At 44.7% G+C, this 21,809-nt stretch overlaps 1 protein-coding gene across 1 annotated transcript; it reads left to right on the top strand.

The window, feature by feature from the left end:
• The first annotated feature begins 3,479 nt into the window (after window positions 1–3,479).
• LOC146208039 (thiol S-methyltransferase TMT1B-like) lies at window positions 3,480–21,060 on the top strand. The gene is made up of 4 exons (XM_084587213.1): window positions 3,480–3,584; window positions 12,747–13,388; window positions 18,529–18,678; window positions 20,335–21,060. The coding sequence occupies exons 2-4, from the start codon at window positions 13,014–13,016 to the stop codon at window positions 20,566–20,568; spliced, it is 759 nt and encodes a 252-aa protein (XP_084443339.1). The 5' UTR covers window positions 3,480–3,584; window positions 12,747–13,013; the 3' UTR covers window positions 20,569–21,060.
• Window positions 21,061–21,809: the final 749 nt, after the last annotated feature.

Raw genomic sequence — 21,809 nt, 5'->3', positions numbered from 1 at the left:
GTAGCGTTCGTTGCCTAGCGTCAGAGTTTGAGCAAAACAGCCCCCCGCGGCCACGCTGGTACGATAAATAGGTATGATAACTGCGACTCTGGCTTTCAGTGCCATTGGGTTTTCCGACAAGTAAACAGCTAAGAAAAATGAGAAATCACGTCTCTGATAATTTAACAAAACTTCTGTTTGGGCTAGATGGTGCACAGCTTATTTTTTAAATGAGTCAGTTCAGTCATTCAGTCGTGTCCGACTCTTCGTGACCCTATGGACCATGTCACGCCACGCTTTCCGGTCTCTCACTATCTTCCTAATATCACATAACTTTATCTGCAGCGCCTCGAAGATGCCATCTGACCATCGCGTTCGCTGCCTACCCCTTCTCCGGCGACCCTCAACCTTTCCCAACATCAAATATTTCTCCAGCGACTCCTCTCTTCTCATCAGATGAACCAAGTAACTTTAGAATTTGACCCTCCAATGAGCAGTCAGCGTTTATGGTCGACAATATCGACTGATTTGATCTTCTGGCAGTCCAAGGAACTCTCAAGAGTCTCCGCCAGCACCACAATTCAAACGCGTCAATTCTTCAGCGGTCAGCCTTCTTCACAGTCCAACTCTCGCATACAAGCGCACAAAAACGCGCTCACAAGAAAGGAAACACACAGGACAGGCGCTAACTTCATCTGATTTATTCGCAGGTAAGAGCGGAAAATATATACATAAAAGGAGATATGCGCAGTAAAGAAACACATCGTCAGTTCACAATGAGGGCTTACATAGGTCAGACCGGGCGGTGGGTTAATGACCGGGCGGAGGAACATTTGCGGGCGTTAAGGGGTGGGGGGACACATTTGGCAGAGCATTGTGCGAACTGCAGAACGCGTGATCCGGGCCTGAAGGAGATAAAGATACTTGGCAGAGGCGGTGATAAGATGGCCCGTGAATTATTAGAAGCCTTTCACATCAGGAAGAGGGGGCATGACTATGTGAGTGACACGTCTGTTAATCTTTTGCACGCAGAGTACAGGTATCTTGAGCCCGCATTGTGAACTGACGATGTGTTCCTTTATGTATATGTTTTCCGCTCTTACCTGCGAATAATACCGTTATCACACGGGCATTTCGAAGGCCCTCGAACCGACTGCCTATTGACTCGAAGGCCTTAAAAACGCCCGTGTGGCAGCTTTCGTCTATCGAGTCGACTGAACAGCTCAGAACTCTATCGAGATCTCGAAGGCTTTCGAACGTCGCGCAAGGTTGCTAGCGTTGACCCGAGGAGCGTCACGCACACACTTGCACAGCGCCTTTTACGGTACAGAAACGTTAACAAACGTTATTATTTTATATCTTTAATTTACGCGGTAAAATATTAACACCCGTAATAATTTTAATATAGCATCGCTCTTTTTTTAGGCGTATTATTTATGTAATCTCGACTATTGTAGCATGCGCCGCCGAGAAAAACAAACACAATGAAAAGCACGGTCGTATGAACGCCAACGCGTTAAAAAAAAAAAAAAAAAAAGTTGTCCTTGAATAACAACTTAACACCTGCAGTTACGAAAGAAAGGTAACAGTTATATTTTATTTTGCATTTATAGAGATATTTTAGTTCTTTAAGCAAAACCGAAAGCAACGATAGTGGCGCCACAAAAGTTTGGCGCCAAACACCAGAACTATAGCCTTCGAGTTTTGCCGTGTAGCAGCGGCACAACTCCTTCGAGCGAAGGCCATCAACTCAATCGCCTTGGAAAATGACCGTGTGACTGGGGTATAAATCAGATAAAGTTAGCGCCTGTCCTGTGTATTTCCTTTCTTGTAAGCGTGTTTTTTGCGCTTGTATTCATTTCAAAAATACACGTTTCTGACTCACGATTTTTCTATGGATTGACCGCGTTGAAATAAGTGCTTCTAACGTGACATTGGTTTCTGCTTTCGTATGCAGATTTGCTATAGTTTTGATATAGATTTGCTTCGGTTGCTTTGGACAAATTCCAAACTCAAAGCTTTGATTACTTTTTGATCTTGCGAATGACTTAGCAGCGCAGGGTCTAAAATGAAAAAAAAAAAAAAAAAAAAAAAAAAATCGTCCATAAACCCAACCCAATATCGCCATCCGCTTACAAGCAGCAAAACAGAAAAGACGAAAAGGCAACAGGATCTGCCTTCATAATGTGTTTATTTACTTTTACCCTCAAGGCCGACGACATTGAAGAGGGGAGTGCCACTTCACGTGCAACGGCTGAGGGAGGCGACGGATGGCGAGGAGGATGGTAAGGGGCAACGACTTCCTCGTGTATGGCTTGCGTGCCTTCTTTTTTTTTCTCTCTTTCCTTCACCCGCATGTGCACCTTGTTGGCATGCGAGCACTGGTTGAAATACCCACTGAAAATCCCAGGGCTGCAGGGGTGCACCACACACTGGACGACGCAACACAAAATAAGCGTTGAATGAGAGGCACCCTGGGTTATTGGTTTCATTTGCATCTTTTACCACACTAAAAATATACGGGCAACAAAAGAGAACGTAGGCGAGACTGCGCACGTTCCACCTACTTTTTATTATTATTTTTTTTTTATGTTGTGAATGTCTGTTAGCGCGATTCAAATGTCAAAGCTGGGTATGTATCTGCTCGTTCCAACCTACTTCCTACGATATTAACGCTATCGCAGTTTACTGATATTCAGTTTTTTGCGTTCTGGCTAGATTCTTAGTGCAAGCTCCAGATACTTTTATGGTCCGAAAAGCAACAGGCTTCAAATATTTCAGCTTTCACTCCTTATAATAGATATGCTTAGTGCGTGCCCCAGATTGTCTCAAGGTCCGAAGGGCAATTTCCAGGCTTCAAATATTTCAACTTTCACTCCTTATAATAGACAGAAACACATTTCGTTAAAGTGCCTTGTTAACAAGCACATTAATCACTCTGGTAAACTCACTTAACAGGAACAGGGAAAATGAATGATGTCGTATGCTTACTTGATCTTTGTTTTTTCGCTTTCGTTTACATATTTATTTTTTACCCCAGACAAAATGTTACAGTCGATAGAGTGTATTGCATACAGTTAACATGAAAATGCAAAAGAAGAGTTTGTAAACCAAAACAAAAAGCGCAGTGAAATACGCAGACAATTCAGTATTACACATTGTGTGGGGATTCGCACTCCCCCGCCTCCATTATAACGGCCGCGCGTAATTAACACGCGTGATTACGCGCGCTGGTAGAGAGGATGGCGGAGGAGAGGGCACGCTGGTCACTCCTCGCAGCATCCCGGTCTCATGCGGTGACGCTGCCGCGGGCTTCCCTCTTGCTCGTGTTGTCTACATCTCTGTCGTCCTTGTTCATATGCGCTAGAACGTGTCTGCAATGCACCAACTCGCCCAATCAATCTGTGTTCCCTCTTTCGTCGCGACGTAACCCGGAGACCTCCTCTCCCGTTCCGTGTCGAGGAGCTCGACTGTAGCAACCGGCTTTCGGCGGTTGAGCGCGCACGCGCGCGGTTCAGGATTTTCGCCGGGGAGACCACCGCCGTCACCGAGAATCGCCCATGCACTGACCCTGCGCACTCGGACGTGAGCACGAAGCCGCGCAGGTGAGCAGACTCTTCATCTCACCTCCCTGCGCGTGCTTCCCCATTAGGTGGTTTTATTTCACCCCCGTACACGGCGTCCACTCGCTACACGGTGGTTGTATTTGTGTGCCGCTGATTTGCCGGGGGTCACAGCTCTGTCTGTTAGGGCTGCACGTCGGAGCTAGAAGGCGGCTGTAGCGTCCAGTCCCCCATGGCGCATTCTTGCGAGAATAACACGCATTATCGCTAAAGAAAATTTCCCAAACAAGAATTGGAGGATAAGATGTTTCTATATCGAAAGGAGCGAGGAGGCTAAACCAGTTTGACTTGGCAGAAATTTTGGTAAGCGGATGAGATTAGAAGATAGTTATAGTTATAGCAGCGCGTAGCCGGACAAGGTCAGCGCCTCTGCGTCTTACGAGTTTTTCCGTCTTCGTCCTTGTCCGGCTACGTGCTGCTATAACTATGGAAAACCAACTAGCCCGACGACTTGTCCCCTTGAGATTAGAAGTTCGCAGGGGTCAAGTGGATGCAGCTGGCCCATTACTGGGTTGGTTGGAGTATTAGGGAGAGGCCTTCGCCCTGCAGTGGGTATAAACCAGTTGATGTTGATGACCCGCTTCACGATTGTTAAACTATATAAATCGGGAAGTTTTAGCTTTGGCCGGAGTAAAAAAGGAACGTATACGGAGAGATAACGAGCAACTTATACGCCGAACGGGTTGATGAGAAATTGTTGCGTAAAAAGCAGAGGCGTGTAATTGTGCGTCGTGATGCAAGTGGTGTCAGGCTCAGGCTAAATTCTAAGGCGAGGACGCTTCATCTATGCCGGTAATTAGAATGGAACGCTCTGATTTGATCCCAGTTATCTGCAGTCGGTTAACAAAATAATGCGTGATGAATGACGTACGTTGGAGCATACGACCGTTTTGAATTACAGTCGAAACCCGCGATAGCGAAATCTCGAAAATACGAAATTCTCGCCGCAACGAAATATTTCCGAGATCCCGGCAAATGCCCATAGGGGCCAATGTATTTCGTATCTCTCGGTAACGAAACATTTTTGTACCGCAATCCCACGATAACGAAATTTGCTGCAGCGTCGGTCCGCATACTGTCTCCCATATTATGAATAACAGCGTCAAAAAAGCACTCAAATTGAGCAAACTGCAATAGCGCGCTTGCGTGGCTACAGCGAGAGCATTGGCGCCTGGCAACCTTGCAGCCGGAACAACTTTAAAAACTTTAGCCACCTTGAGCCGGTGCTAGCCACCATACCGGCGCAGCGCGTGTCCTCTGTGATCGGTTCCGCGTGGTTGTTTATCTCGGAGGCTATGTTCAGGGAAGGCAGCCTCGCAGCGACACCATCAGGGGGCGACACTAGATCATCAGCGCTGCACTTTTAGGCCTGCGAGCGGTGCACATGTGTTCGTTGTGTGTGGTGGCGGTGTGTATGAGCAGCAGTCCGCACGTTTGCGTTTGAGATGTCTCCGCCAGCCAAAAAACGAAGATTTTTGTCTCTGCAAGAGAAGGCTGCCATCATTGCTCAAGCAGAAAAAGGCAGGAAAAAAAATGGATATCGCCGACGAGTACGGGATTGCGTGCAGCTCACTGTCGACAATTTTGAAAAGCAAGGCAGCCATTCTCGGTGCGCTTGAGAATGGTGCTCGAGCACAGCATAAAACAGTGACGGCTGCGGTGCTCCCGGACGTTGACAAGGCGGTTTTTGCCTGGTTCTGTGAACAGCGCGCAAACAAAGTGCCTCTGTCTGGCAAACTGCTGCAACAGAAGGCTCTGGACTTTGCCTGCATGCTCGGGCATGACCAATTCAGAGCAAGCGCTGGCTGGCTGGGCCGCTTTAAAGCCCGTTACGATATTGTGGCCAAGGTGATTTCGGGCGAAGCAGCAGGAGTGGACCCGGTGGCAACATCGTCGTCGGTGGCAAACTAAGCTGACTGACTTTTGGCAATGAATTTTCTTTTTGCGGGCTGTTTTCTATCTTTTCTGTCTCATTTTCGCGGCAACGAAATTCTCGCGAAAGCGAATTTTTTTGCTGTCCCCGGCGATTTCGTTATTGCGGGTTTCGACTGTAGCAGTATATGAAGTCTACTTTTTTTCTGGGGACGGGGGTTAGGAAATTTACTAATATCTGCACAGCTCAGCGCATGTTTAGGTGTCCGTGCAAGCGCCGAGCTGTATTAGCGATGTATTATGTGCATGCTCCATCTAAGGCGACAGATGATCTGACCTCATAGAAGCTTATTATTATTATTTTTGTTTTTGCAGCATGTTCAAGCAATACTCCATAGTACATAAAGGCAAGCCAACGCTGGTAGGGGAAGCGTACTTAAATTACCATTTTGCCGGCGTTAAGCTTCACATGACAAGTTCTACATCAGGCTAATGCAGCTGCAGTACATCGTGGGATGTTATTGGTGACTAGGCAAAGTTTTTAATTACAAGTGATAGCTCTTCGCAAAAGAACCATTATTTCGGAATCAGCGCTTTGTGTTTTCTTGCGAAGGAACTGCTTCATGACGAGTAAAGGGCTCACCATTCCCATCGCCGTCGAATTGGCAGGCGCTGAAAACTCGGACTTCGTCAATAATATGAGATCAGAACTCAGATTTCTAGGGCACATGGATCCTGGGGGAAACAGACTGCGCCTGGATCACGCAGACAGGTTCTTAGGCATGATTAAAGCAGGGCTTTATATGTAAGTAACTTAGGCAACATGCACCACGGTCCAATTCTCGCGAGAGTGTCTCTGGCAGGAAATGTCGAGAATACAGGGACATCATTTATATCTGCCATATGCAGTACCAAGACAAAATACGCCAAACTAGTGCGTTCGGACGTTAGTTATACTAGGTTCAACCTAGTATAACTAACCTAGAAGTAAACTGCTCCAAATTTAGATTCAGCCACGCTAAAATGTTGCTGGCAGCAACATTTTAGCGTGGCTGAATCTAAATTTGGAGCAGTTTACTTCTACAATTTTTTTTTTTTTTTTTCTGTGGCTGGTCTCCTATGTTATTCTGTGCCCTTGGCGTGTCATTACGATATTGGCAACTTGTTCGGACGTCGCCCATCTATTGCAGCGCAGGTCTTTTTCACTCTTACACTGTCCCGCTTTGGAAATCATAATGCAATGGCGCTCACTAGGAGCTGCCGTTTCCAGTGCACAGTTGTGCAGGGTATGCCTAATAGCCCGCTTCGCTGAATAACGTTCAAATGGTTATTCTCGGACGCTATCTACCGAGAGAGTATATCGATTACAGGAATGAAAGCAATCTGTTTTTACCCTCTTACTATAGTGGGTGTAATCTAGTCCGGTTCCGCTTTTTATCGTGGGAGGATATTGCAACACAAAGGAAAAACTGCGCCTGCATGAAAACCACAAATCCCTGTTGCTAGATTACTTCTATAAGTCCTTGCACTGCTCGCCTCATTCGCCCCAGCCTGTAGGAAAGAAATCTGGATGCACACGGCTACGATTGCTCCCTGTCCACGAGACGACTTTGGGCATTTACAGCTTTGTTTGCTTGAACTTAGGTGAGTTTCTCAAAGCGTAAACCAATAGATCAGGCGCTTAACGTGAACTGAAACGCAATCACAGCAACCACAATAATAATAAAAAAAAAACTTACGTGATGGTTACAATTGCGTAACCCGAGTTTCAGAGTCAGTTTTTTGCGGTGGTAAATAGGCTACTGTTTATCCATTATTAATTTTCATTTCCTTCGGTAAAGAGCTTGCTTGATACAGTGGTGTCATTCGTGATGGTTTGGTCTACAGGCTTTAAGGTTTCAAAGTGACTCAGGCTCTGAGTCGATTTGCTGAGTTTTGTTAGCGATAAAAATGCCCTCTTAATCTGAAGCATCTAGCCCATCTACAATTTAATTTAAATCATTTTTCAGCTTCCTTTCATTTAGTATTCTCCTTCTGAGTGTGAATAATAATAATAATAATAATAATAATAATAATAATAATAATAATAATAATAATAATAATAATAATAATAATAATAATAATAATGATGATGATGATAATAATAATAATAATAGCAATAATAATATTAATAATATTCAAAAAAGAATGTATTACCTTGAATATGTTTATATCATCAGCATAAAAAAGAAACGACGAGTTCTTGATCGCCGAGGAAACATCATTAATAAAAACGGAGAAGAGAAGCGGGCCTAATAAAGAACCTTGAGGAACTCCACTGGTTGCAGGGTAAACGAAGGAGGTCTGTCCATTGACACTGACAAAGCAGGAGCGATCAAGAAGATAGTTGCGTAGGAGGGCTACGAATGAGAATTCGACGCCAGAGAGTAGCGGCTTTTCAAGAAGTAGTGAGTGAGTAACAACGTCGAAAGCTTTGCTCATATCACAGTACACTGTGTCAACCTGACCCCTCTGAAGGACTGCTGCAGAGGCATACGCCATAAACGTGACTAGGTTGGTAGAAGTAGAGCGACCCGATATGAAGCCATGTTGATTCGGTAATATGATATGTTTGAGATGGAAGGAAAGTACGTTGTGCAAAGCTAATTCAAAAAGCTTAGAGGCTGCAGATAGAAGAGAAATCAGACGATAATTGGAAACATCAGATTTGTTTCCTGACTGGAAGACAGGAAACACACGTGCTTTCCCCACGCGAGAAAAGGCAGCATTTTTAAACAGTTATTAAATATGGCAGTCAATACTGGTACAAAAATACAACTGAAGGCTTTTATTATGGCGGCTGGAATGTCATCAGGTCCAGGGGACAAATATGGTCTCAGACGCTTCCTCTTCAAAGAGAACGGAATTAGATGGTGCACCAGATGAGAGGCAAACGGAATCACAATGTGGATGTTTGTAAACGGGGGAAAAATGTTGGGCAAAACTGTCGGCAAAATCCCGAATTTCTGACCCCTGAGAGTCAACTAAGCTGATACTCAAATCTGATTTAATGGAGCGCTTGTGAACGTATCGCCAGAACTGACTAGGACGATTTGAGGCACTCCTCTCTAAAAACTCAAGCAAGATAAGAGTCGTGGTCCCGCTTGTATAAGCGTTTGCAAAGAGAACGCAAGCGGCGAAACTCATCTGCCCAATTGTGAAACCCTGGGCGTTTCGATTTACGACGGGCCCGTCCCTTGAGTTTTAACGCCGTTATTAGTTCCATTGAAAACCAGGAAGAAAACTTCCTACGCGTAGGAGTATACAGAGGTATGTACCGACGCATACCATCAAGAACTATTTCAGTGAAGCGACTAACTTGTCCGTCGGAATCATTAATGTCATTTAGAAGGGACCAGCCGACGGAAGAGAAGAAATTGAAAAGACCGACATAATCACCACGTGCATACGCGAAACGGGGCGAATTCCCCCAATCTGAATTAGTATAGAAGGTGAGGCAGATACAGCAGTAGTAACTAGAAGTGGAGGGTGAAATTTGTTACAGCGAGTCAGCGGTATGTCTGATCTCGAAACTCTAACACTTTCAAAATTCGATAGACAGATGTCCAGAATATTACCACAGCAGTTTTCAATGAAATTGTGTTGCTGCGAAGAGCTAAAGGTTATAAAATCAAGTAGAGTGTTACACTTAATATGTAATGATTGTTGTAAGAAGAAGTAAATGAGTTTCAGTTGATACCTATTAAAATCACCTAAAATAAGAAGTTTGTGTTTGCTATAATGAATTATAACATGTTCGATTGAGAGCAGAACATCATCATAGGCTGGAGGAAGAAGATTCGGAGGAATGTAGAAAGCTGCAAGTAAACGTTTTTCACGTCGATTTAAAGTGAGCTCAAGCCACACATATTCTTCAACAGTCTCCAGATCGGAATGTCGAACTCACTGCACAGAACTGCCAATAGCAATGAGCCCTCCACCTCCTCTTTGTTTGGGTCCTGTTTCAGGGCGGTCGCTACGAAAAACAGAGTAATTATTTGGAAAGATATCACTGGAAGGGGTATCGCTTGACAGCCAGGTTTCGGTAACTACAACAGCGGTATACCAACAGGACAAAACGCTAGAAAAAATTCCAGATCACTTAGTCCGAAGACCTCGGGCGTTTTGATAATATATGTCCAAATTAGGGGCCACTGCAATTTAGCGTCAGTTCTGAGCGATGCAGCATATCGTCGTGAAGCTTCCTACGAAAGTCCTTGTAAATGCAACCCATCGGCCACATCGAAGGCTCAACAAGCTTAATAATGATAATAATAATAATAATAATAATAATAATAATAATAATAATAATAATAATAATAATAATAATAATAATAATAATAATAATAATAATAATAATAATAATAATAATAATAATAATAATAATAATAATAATAATAATAATAAAGAACTCAAGGCACTTTTGTGTGTCATAATTGGTGTTTTTCTGTTCAAGTAGCGCCAGTCTCGTATCCTTCCTTTTCTTCTGTGCATGTGTTTTGTTAGCGCTAAAAAATTCCGTCTGAATCACGCTCCGAGGGTTGCCATATAGGTATGGTAGACGCCATAATATAGGCTCTCAAAGTTATAGTCAGCCTATGTACACTATTCAGCTGCTGATGTACAAAGCCATCTGTCGTAGAAAATCACAAACTGAGACGTTTTTGGTTCCGGTCGCTGCTTTCTCTGCGTGCGCCGCGCACTTTCTTTTGCACCTGTGCGTTCGCACAAGCGTGTCGCGATGCACCGCCTGTATTCCGCCTTGAAGGTTAGCCAGACTGCCGCGGATTTCCATGAAATAAACTTAAAGGCGAAAAACTTTATTTACGTCTACACTATATAATAGATGAATGACGGTGGTGAATCACTATATTGACCCTGAAATGCATTTCCCACGTGAGAAAAATATTGTGTAGGAAGTGAATCTCGACGTAAGTCCACTATGTAATCATGTTGCTATGTTGTCGTATAAAATATGTTTAACACATGCAGAAATATTATGAACACTGTGAAATGAAGCGGCTCGCTCGCTTACCATCATTTGCGCTGTAACATATGCGATGCATGCATACGGTTTCGTTTTTATATTACGACGTTACTAAAGCAAATATTGGAGTCGAAGAATATGCATACAGGCAAAAAGAGGTGTTTCTTCATCGGCACAAATTTTAGTAGACTAAATAGCTGGGTAATCTATGAGACAAGCGTACTCCGTGAGCAGCAGCGGACATAACCTACTCGCTGGCTCGGGAGACAGGTGAAATCCAAGCTCACTGAAACCAAGTGCACTGCTCGCCCCATTAATTTCGGTTCTTGTGAATTGGTTGCACATCATTTATAATAACGTTTGGTTCACACTAATGAAACCCGGGACTTCAACGTGGTGTTCCGCGTGAGTGGTGTCAAATCACAGGTGCGCCGTTGTATTTCGCTCTCGATATATTTTCTTTAATCGCCACATTTAGGAAATATTTAAGTAGGTTTCTCAGCAAGGCAAGTTTTCCAACCTGGCTTCGTTCCTCGATGTTTTCTAGGTTGTTGTGGAAATGAAAACGCAGGCGTCCCTCATACACACACGCGAGTTGTGGTCGGCGCAGGCTAGATGCCGATTCAGTTGGTTGTTTCAGGACGCTTAAAATGCAGGGAGACAGCACAGAATATTGACAAAAGCCACACGTAGGGAGGGAGACATAGGAGAATCCTCCATGCCCTCCCAGGCGAAAATCGCAACTGGTCTAACTGGTTTAAGGAACCATTCCCAGTTGATACCAGTTAGATCCCAGTTGAATCCCAGTTAGATCCAACTGGGATTCAACTGGAATCTGACTGGTATCAACTGGGAATCGTTCCTTAAACCAGTTAGACCAGTTACGATTTTCGCCTAGGCTTCCTTTTCTAGGCATGGAATTAAACTATTTTATTCCTCCGATACCTCTCTAAGCAGTGTTTTGTCAACTGCCGTCTCTTCTGAGTTTACTCAGAAGAGCGAACTTTGATATTTCCATTTCCACAAAGAATCCGAGACGCGTCAGGACGAGGCCTTTGCTTGGAACACCGGTCTTGCGGACGAGCCGACAAAGGAATTTGTACCGTTTCTGTACCGTGATCACAACACAGCACTACTTCATATATGGGCCGAAAAAGCTGCTCTAAGCTTGAGATCTGGTCACTATAAAATATTCAATAAAAGCAACGCCGTTTGCAGATTTGGAGCAGCATCGTACATTTCTTAGGTGTGTTGTAGAAGCTCAGTGTTTAGAGAATCAAATAGTGGAATTGACAGATAGGAGTTCCTGCCTGCCATGCTGGACACAACGTAAAAAATATCGCTTACGAGGGTTATGAAAAAGAGAATACATGAGCCACCATAGCCGCTAGTGTCTGCATAAGAAATATGGGAAACGGGCCCCTCAGCTTCCTGGTTATCGCTACGAATTAGTTATTACCAATAAATAAAGATAAAGGTTTCGAGCACGCACATTTAAAGCCGCTGCTTGAAAATTTGTCACTCAGAATTTTATTTGTGCCTATAGAGGAACCAAAATGGTTGGACCAATGCTACTTGGTGTTTGTGAGTCTTGATAAACAACACCTCAACATACATATTCATAATTTTGTCATAATTAAAAAAGTCTTAGAGTTTATTTTAGCTGATTGAAGCCCCTTTTCTAATACTTTTTCCGATGTCTTTGCCGCGTTATCTAAGCGCGCATTAGTTATCGTTCAGAATCTTTCACTTGACCTGTGTAGGTGAACTTCGGGAGTTTTAGTGCGAAGTACGAGTCATCTGTTAGCTGAACTAACATTTGCTGATTATATATCGTAACAGTACAGAAGAAAATGAAGCTTACAACACAAGTGAAGGAGAAAGACGTTGAAAAAAAGAAGACTCTCGTGCAGGACGCGCTGCCGTTGACAAGCTGAGCTCCCTGCCCTATCGTCTTGTTCAGTGCTCCGACGTCATACCCCCGTCGTAACAAATTGGTGGAGGTTCGGGTGTCTATATTTAGGACGTTTTGTTTGAACTATGTTGTAAATGCCTGCTGATGTTAAACACAGGGAAGACGCCCCGTGGAAATCTTCCCTTTTTCCTGTATTCTGGTAAAATGAACAATATTGTCTATCTTTGATCATCATATTGCACTGCGATGACCTTTATTTAAATCAATACTTAATGATGGCGTAATTGCATATGTGACGACCTACCTGAATATTGCACTCTTTTCATTACAGGAAGCCTAATCACCGAATATAACACCGCGATGGAACAGCGCAGAAAAACACAAGGCTAACAACTACTTCAGAAAAAAAAAAAAAAAAATCGATTTGCCTGTATCCTCATACGCACGTCGCTGTTGATGACATGACCACTGGAGACTGAGGAATACAACAACGTTAACCTATGCAAGACGGCAATCCGACCGGAAATAAAGCAGCACGTGTCACAACGTTCACGACATCAACGATATTGTGGTGGAGGCTGAGATCAGAAGTGTAGCCATGTACAAGTGGGCCTATGTTATCCGTGCCCACGCTGTCCTGGCTTTCAACGCCTTCTGTGGACTGTTGTTGCTGCCGGTCTTGATCACCAGCCATCGTTTGCAGGAGAAATTCTTCGCCCTCGTCTACAGGTTGTGCCAGTGGGCCTGGAGGCCGAGCATTGGCGCAGTGCGCCGCTCCCTGCTCGCGCGGCTCAACGACATCGAGTCGCACGACTCATCGCTCAAGTCGCGCGGGACCTTACGCGTGCTTGAAGTAGGTGCCGCTTACGGGGAAAATATACAGTTCTTTCTCCGCCCCGTGGAGTACTGGAAGGTAGAGCCCAACACAGCCTTCGAGGCGACTTTTCAGAAGAAACTGACTGCGAATCCAAAGGTACGCCTGCCTCCGTTCAAGTACGTGACTTATAAGTAAACCACATCTTATAAGTTGGTTCACAGGAAGGGAAAGGCGCAGTATCTGTCACACTTCTTTCTGTGGACACCAGACCGCGCCGTAAGGGTAGGGAGGAAGGTGGAAAGAGAAAAAGGAGCCGTAGTGGAGGGCTGAGGAGTAATTTCGACCACCTGGGGATCTTTAACGTGCGCTGACATCGCACAGCACACGGACGCCTCTTCGTTTCTCTTCCATCGAAACGGAGCCGCCGAGGTCGGGTTCGAGCCCGGGCACTCCGGACAGTAGTCGGGCGTCTTATCACTGCTCCACCCGGGCGGGGTAAATTTATGGGTAAAGTACACTAAATGTGTTTGTCCTTTAAAACGGAAAAGGTACGCAGGTGGCGGTAGTGTTTAAACCATGATGTAACTCTCGCCACCCTTTTAGAACGCTGCTGGCATGCGTGACATGTATAGTAGCCCGGCGCGAGAAATTGCCGATTGTTGTTCGGTATAATAACTAGCTTTATGTTTCTGTTACTTGTGCAACGTAAAAAGGGACATCTGCTCTGGAATCGTCCCGATTCCGCCGCGGAAAGGGCGAAAAATGAACATTGCTGTGTGTCCATTTGTGTTCGTTCCTGCTGGTAAGTCCTCTTGGTACCACCTTGTTCTGGAGAAAATCAGACAACGTGCCCCTGAGAACGTCTCCCAATCCTCAGAAACTTAAGATTTGAAAGCAACAAGGAACTGCTACCGCTATCTTTTGTTCTAAGCCCCCCCCCTCCCCCCCCCCCTTTTTTTTTTTTTCAAGAAAATTTCTTCCGTCTCAGTATATGCGCCTCGTATTCACTGGTTATCGCACTGAAATTTTGGTTTCATTTTTAGCAGGCTAATGGGGAAAGCTGACTTGCCGTCGAACTTTTATTTTTATCCAGAGCTCTGCTGAGGCTCTTGCAGCTGTTTCTTGCCCTCAACGTTTAAGAAATCTGGCTGACACTTGAATGCGTTCGGCTGGAAGTCTTCGTTCTGCAAGGCATTGCACAAAAGTGGCGGTGTAAGCAGAAGCGAGCCTTACGAAATTGTGGATGAATCGAGTAATGGATGAGATCCAGCGGCGGACAAAGTGCATCGCTAGGTTCTGTTGCTAGGCCTCATCTTCTTCATGTTTTATCAACCTTTCGCTCCCATAACCCACTTCATTTCGATTTAGCCATTGTTTAGTACCGTCGAATGGTTTCAAACTGTCACTCGCATCGTATTCCGTGGCTGCCTGCCCGTCTCAGCTCGCCGACTCACAGGAAGCGCCGCTCTCAGGCATTGCCGTAAATCGTCATGCGAAAGCAGACTGGTGTGTGTAGATGACTACGATTGAAAAGTGACCCCTGAATTTATTGCAGTCTATAAGCACCGGTTTACATATTTTCCTTCATCGTGCATGACACTGGCTTTTCTAGAGACGATCCAGGAGCCCTTGTAGTAACCCGTGATAGATACCGGACGCCCGTAGAACATGTTGACGCACAGTCGCAGATTTCTCGGCGTGGAATATTAGTTTTTCGAATCGCAGCTTTGTAACGGGTGCAGCCAGTTCATCAACCATTGGGTGGCGCAGTGGTTACGACGCTCGACTACTGTTCCCAAGGACGCGGGATCGAATCCCGGCCTCGGCGGCAGCTTTTCGATGGCGGCGAAAAGCAAGGCGTCCGTGTGCTGTGCGATGTCAGCGTACGTTAAAGAACCCCGGGTGGTCGAAATTTCCGGAGTCCTCCACTACGGCGTCTCTCATAGCCTGAGTTGCTTTGGGACGTTAAACCCCACAAACCAACCAACCATTTCTATTGCTCTCATTTTATGCTTTTCTAATGATGTTTCCTTAGCCAACTATGGCGAAACGCCGCGGTTCCCCAATCACACACTTGATGATTGTCGCAAATGAGTGCTTAGCAATGCTGGGTGAGTTTAGTTAAAAATAGAAAAGAGGCTTGCTATAGGAGTGCATAAAGACTGCACACAGGCGTATACACCTTCCGTGAAGGCGTATAGCGCTTGTACACTGGCTTCCTTCCAAGGCAGAGTTCGATGACGAGGCATTTTTCTTGAGAGAGATGCGATTTCGTCCACGCTGCAGTCGAGATGTTTCTTCTCAAAAGGTGACAATCCTGACCTGCTCATTGGTCCGGTTATAGATGAGGGTGTTGGTCAACATAATGTGCTCTACTTCGACAAAGTGCTGTCATTCCACATCCCAACATAAAAACAGATGCGCGACACCAAGTGCCTCCACGGATATGGATAAGGCTTGTTCAATTACTTGTGAACCACAGTTTTGTGAGCTACGTATCCTTTTATGGAGCAACGAATAGCATTGCTCGTAGTTTGGCACAGTGTTCATGCTTGAAGAATGACTAGGATTAGCTTTCAGGCCAGAAAGGCGCTACGGCTCTTCGATCCGAGGGGTTAGTATTCCTAGTTAGGATACCCCGCCTCGCTGGAATGTGGTGTCGGTTAGGCACGGAGTTTGACCTTGCTTCCCGTCGTCTGCAATGATCATATGTTAACCTGAACCTTAATGAATCTGCACTGTGACTATCTGGAAGTAACAGCAGTTTACGTTAGGTAGCGAAGCACTGGGAGTAATAGGCGAATGTGTCTTCTTAGGATAGGCAGTAACCGCAGATCCGGACCATGGAAAGGAAATAACAAGGAGAATAAGATTTGGATGGAGCGCATTTATTTGGCAAGCACTCGCAGATTATGACTAGCAGCTTGCCGGTATCGCTCAAGAGGAAAGTATACAACAAATGCATCTTACGTGTACTCACCTATGGGGCTGAAACGTGGAGGCTAATCAAGAGAGTTCTACTTAAGTTGAGGATAACGCAGAGGGCTATGGAACGAAAAATTGTAGGGGTAACATTAAGAGATAGGAAGCGTACAGAGTGGGTCAGAGAAATAACTCAAGTTACTGGCATTCTAGTGGATATCAAAAAGAAGATATGGGCGTGGGCAGGATATGTAGTGCGAAGAGAGGATAACCGATGGTCGTTTAGGGTAACAAACTGGATTCCAAGGGAAGGAAAACGTAGCAGGGGGCGGCAGAAAGTCAGGTGCGCGGATGAGGTTAAGAAGTTCGCAGGGGCCAAGTGGATGCAGCTAGCACAAAACCAGGTTAATTGGAGGAATATGGGAGAGGCCTTAGCCCTGCAGTGGATAGTGTCAGGCTGATGATGACGGCGATTTCTTGCTCTTTTTCTTTTTTTTTTTCAATGGCAATTACACAGGCCGATCCTTCGCAGCAGTTGTTGGAAATTCTAATTAGCGACGCCTTTTCCGGAGTTCCTTGCTTAGTATTGTTGCGCCACGGTACTATATTTAGAGCGGAAGCCTAAACTCCCGGCTGCAGCTTCCGAGCACATTTTTTTTTTTTTATTTCATAAAATGTGTTCAATCCTCACGGAAATATGTTGTCTTTGTCACAGCCATGCCGTACATCTCATAGTCTTCACTATCACAATAGCTTCACGCACATTTTACTCGTACCAGAGTGTTTAACTGCCATCCCGCGTGCCATAAGCCACTCGAATAACCTTCTTGACGAGGTTACTGATATCAGAGATGCTGCAGTCTTCAGATGTGTGATAACGGACATAATTGCCTCCTCAAATTGATCTATACGCTTTTAGAAAAAAAAAAGCTTTTGACATTGTAATAAAATTCATAATTTGCCATCTTCTTTGCTTCAACTCACATTTGTGTTCTGTTTCCTGTAACTTTATTTTAAACTTGATATAGTTGTTTCCTTGCTTTTAGTTTTTTGTTCTCAGTACGTACTTCCTGGTAACTACTGCGTGACGTTTCCCTTTATTTTTTGTATTTGCTCGTAATTTATGATGCTTTATTTGTGTGTCCCACTCACACAATACTCCTATGTAGAAGGAGACTGAGTTACATGAATAAATAAATAAATATACTGTAGCTCTAGCTATAATATTCTCGTTTCCTTGGTTTCTTGTAAACACCGTTGTTTAGTTCGCACGCTCCATTGGCTACCAAAGAGGTCTACTTCGTAGAAATGCACAAACCTGAGGGTTTGGGCACTGCATTCACGCGGTAACTCACCCTGAACTCCACCCTAAGATAAAACATGGCAACCACTTAAAACCTGTGACTATAACCTAAACGGTGATGCGGGCTAGAGTTCGTTCAGCCACTAATCCCTCTAATTGTCGATGGCTGTCCGTGTTTGCGGTTTGCGCGGTGGCAGTTCTGTAGCGGTGGCAATCATGCGCGGGGTCATCACTGCGTTCGTCACTTAGCTCACCACAGAACACTTGACACTTCGTAGCCTACGAGGAAGCGTCTGTAAGGGCCTACTTCTTGGCTTATAGGTTGTGGCAGGATGCCATTGTAGAGAACCACCCAAAATGAAATCCCGTTTCTGATGCCACGCGAAAGATAAAAAGTTCGTTTCAGGAGTGCATGAAGGATAGAGTACATTACTGCGCCATGTCCTGCCTTTCAGCTTTCAGCCTACCTGCTATGTAGTGGAGACATAGGAAAAAAGTATAATGGCAACAATGTGCGTCCCCCGCCTTCTTTTTAACCGCAAGCAAAGCTACGGCTGTGGGTACCTACTTCAAGAGATCGGTAAAGATGCTGCATGAAAGCCCAGTGTGAGTAAAGCGGACTGCAAAAAAAAAAAAGAAAAAGTCAAAAAGGAAAGCAGACAGAAAGCAAAGTGTTCCAGCATTTGAATGGTTTAACGTCCCCAAGCAACTCAGGCTATGAGAGACGCCGTAGTGGAGGACTCCGGAAATTTCGACCACCTGGGGTTCTTCAACGTGCGCTGACATCGCACAGCACACGGGCGCCTTGCTTTTCGCCTCCATCGAAAAGCGGCCGCCGAGGCCGGGATTCGATCCCGCCTTCTTGGGAACAGTGGTCGAGCGCCGTAACCACTGCGCCACCCCGGCGGGGTAATTCAAAGAATTCTTTACTGGAGTGCCACATTGCAATTCTAGAAATCCTGCGGTTAAGTAGGCGACAACAATGGTATAAATTTAGGAAAGAAATTTTTCTTTATCTTATGTCCTCGCACTTCTTGTAATGATCGCCACATCAGCGCGAACTTGTTCCAGGTAAGAATGGAGCGCTCTATTTGGGGTTATGGCGAAGACATGCGGCAGTTACCCGATGGCCACTTCGACGCTGTGGTGCTCACCTATGTCCTTTGCTCTGCGAGAGACAGCCGCATGGTGCTCAGCGAATGCAAACGAGTCCTCACAAAGGTAAGAATGCTGGACTGTAATAGACCTTGTACGAATTGCTTCTTACATTTGATTTGTTATTGCACTGCGTGGACAGTCCCCGATTCCTATGAATAAAACTTGTAATAAATTCCTATGCGCTCTTCGGAGATGGCAGATCTTGAAAAATTATGTATCCCTATAGGTTTTAAAAAAATTCGCTTATTGAACAATAACGTATCTGACGTTTCGGCGTCGAGACAGCCCATAATCGAAAAACAAAAACTAAAACATAAGCAATGTCCTATGTTTGTAGGCACATTCGCGCCTTTTTAAACTCAATTTTGAAATTTTGTGAAGAAGTACACGACGGAAGGGACTTTATAAAACAGCAAGAGAAGGTAGAAGCCTCAAAAAGAAGAGAGGGAGATATCGTGTAAAAACCACAACTACAACACAGTCTATCTTCCTGTAAGATACACCGGGTGTTTAGTCAAACGCAATAATGAAGTTGCTTCTCGGCATAAAGTTATGCATGCATGGGACCGGGTTTCACCAATTGCCACCGTGAGATATCACCACAACGTGTATACGCGTAAAGGTTTTATTGCCTTATCCCGTTGCTTTCATATTGTCACGCGTTGGCGACTATGCCGAAATCAGCAAGCGAAGAGACTGGCATTGGAGTGAATGAACTCTTTATTGGGCTGACCACAACCCTCAAAAGAACTAAGCGGTTCGGCGGCGGCGATAACAGCAAGCGTGCTCATCGGTCGTCGAATAAGGAATGCCCGTCGCCCCCATCAACGCTCAATTTAAAGGCGGCGAAGAAATATTTCGATAAAGCCGCAGACGGCTACCATCTATCATAACCTGCAATATTGTAGAAACACGCACGATCGTGGCTGGAATCTACGAGATACATCTCGGCGCATCTTGCACGACAAACAAAATGATAAAGCTGCGTCTCGCGATAACAAGCATGAGCAAACAGAGTACAGAACCGATACGTGCGCTACAATCACATTGATAAAGAAAGAACAAATGAAGATTATAATGATTCGCGGCAATATAACTTTGGGGGTTTCAAATAGGCGCAGTAACAAATTAAATAAAATATTTTAGTTCAGCAACGGGTACACATATGTTCTTCGATGAATAACCTGATGTCCATCGGCAATCGTATGCATTAAGCGTTCATCAGTGTGTCCATTTGAGATTCTAGTAGACAATGACTATTAAGATATGATGCGATGACCTAGATACTGCGGCAGTATCTGCGACTCTCATCGGTGCTGCTATCGTAATCTTAAGCGCGGTTGAACCTATGCTGCCTACTATAAATTAAAGACGCCGCAGCATTGTTCATAACGTTGCCACATGAGCTGGCGCCACCAGCGCAGTTTTTGTATGTCCGCTCATCACCCCTTTCCCCTTATTGCGTGTTTTTGTACCCCTCTACCTGAGTGTGGAACTAAGGGCCAGATACTTTTCCTCTATTCTCCTCCTGTCCCATTCAGCATTTTAGAACTTTAAAGATTCCGCTCTTTCTACACACAATTCAAGTGCAGAGCCGCGTATATCATGTTTGAAGGACTATGCAGTGCAGGAACGATTCCTTGATGACAACACGTTGTGTAGCCCTTGTTGTCAGTTATGAGGGGCCAACCTTCAGGTTTGTGGCTGTCGACTACGCAGGGCGGTCTGCTTCTGTTCTCCGAGCACGTGGGACACCCGAAGGGCAGCACGGCAAGATTCTTGCAGGACCTCTGCGCACCATTTAGCAGCAGCATCACCTGCGGCTGTCACATAAATAGGGACAGCGCTGAATTGATCCAGGAAGCTGGTTTTGTCGAAGTAGAGATGGAAGAAGCCCTGCTCGGCATACCTTTGTTTTTTAGCCGCAACATAGCTGGCGTTGCCACGACTTGAAATACCCTTAAAGCAGCGTACTGGCATCGCCCGTAGAGGCATAGCTTAAGTTCCCCCACACTTAGTTTTAATCTGGAATTGCACGTTACCCCGAAATGGTCTCTTCTCGTTGTAAAAAATGAAGCTTCGTTCGTAAATCAAAGCAAACCGTGTAGGCAAGAATTGCTATATTAAACAGTATCGCAATATTAAAGCAACTGAAAAAAATATTTGAAAAATAAAGTGAAGCCTTCTCAATGACAATATACCTATAATCCCGCACTGCGGTTTGGAAGAGATCGTTTGGCTTCAACGCACTGCTCCTCAGGCGTGTAAGCAACATCTTTCAGAAGTTTCATTTACAGGCGCCTCCCCATGATCGAAAGGCTGTGTTTATTATTAACATTCGCATGAAGATTCCAATTGCAGAATGTCTTAGGTTGGTTGAGCATTATCGTACTTGAATGCTTTGCCAAAAAGCGATAAAAAGGAACATTTGTGAAATTAATAAATATTCACCGGGATCCCGAATTATGTTGTTGTTGATGATGATGATGATGATGGATTTTAATTGTGCAAGGGCGTCTCAGGTCAAACAGAGCCCAACACAAGGTGAGCGGTGTACTCAAGTTGGTGTAATGTGCTGGTTGCGAGGTTTCATGAAGAGATAAAAACAGTGGTGTATAGGGCCTAAAATTCATTCGCTCTGTAAAATCGCTAAAAATAGTGATGTATAGGGCCTAAAATTCATTCACAATGTATAATGAACTGTGCAAAAATTTAAAAAAGGATATGTACGTGCTTTAAAAGATCTCAACCGTCTTCTCAAGGAGGAACGAGCCGAGACCCACATCGATGGGAAATTTTATGCAAAAAGCCTACTTTCGATAGGAATTTGAGGACATGTTTTAAAGGAAACATAGGGTTGTCACCAAGAAAAACGGATCGGTGGGCAGGTATTTGGTTAGTGTACAATGAGGGAAAACGACGCCTTTCTGGTTCGAGTTGTGTACATATAATTAAAACATGAATGAAAGTAAGCCGATCACTACATCTTGAACAGTGTGGTGCAGGTGAGTGTTAAAAGATATGTATGTGTGACCAATTCTCAGCCTGCACAGAGCTGCTTCTTTAAATCTGCCTCATTTTTCTGTGGCGTACCTGCTTATAATTGGCTTTATTGTGTGTACTTCATTTTCTGTTGCTGCATCCAATTCCTCTTGCCATTGTTGCCGAATCATGTTTTATATGTGTGTCTTGAG

The sequence above is a fragment of the Amblyomma maculatum genome, chromosome 1 (assembly GCF_055883805.1).
Source record: "Amblyomma maculatum isolate TAMU_Amacu chromosome 1, ASM5588380v1, whole genome shotgun sequence".
Classification (NCBI taxonomy): domain Eukaryota; kingdom Metazoa; phylum Arthropoda; class Arachnida; order Ixodida; family Ixodidae; genus Amblyomma; species Amblyomma maculatum.
Note: the sequence above shows the minus strand (reverse complement) of the source record. Positions and strands in the feature narration are given on the sequence as shown.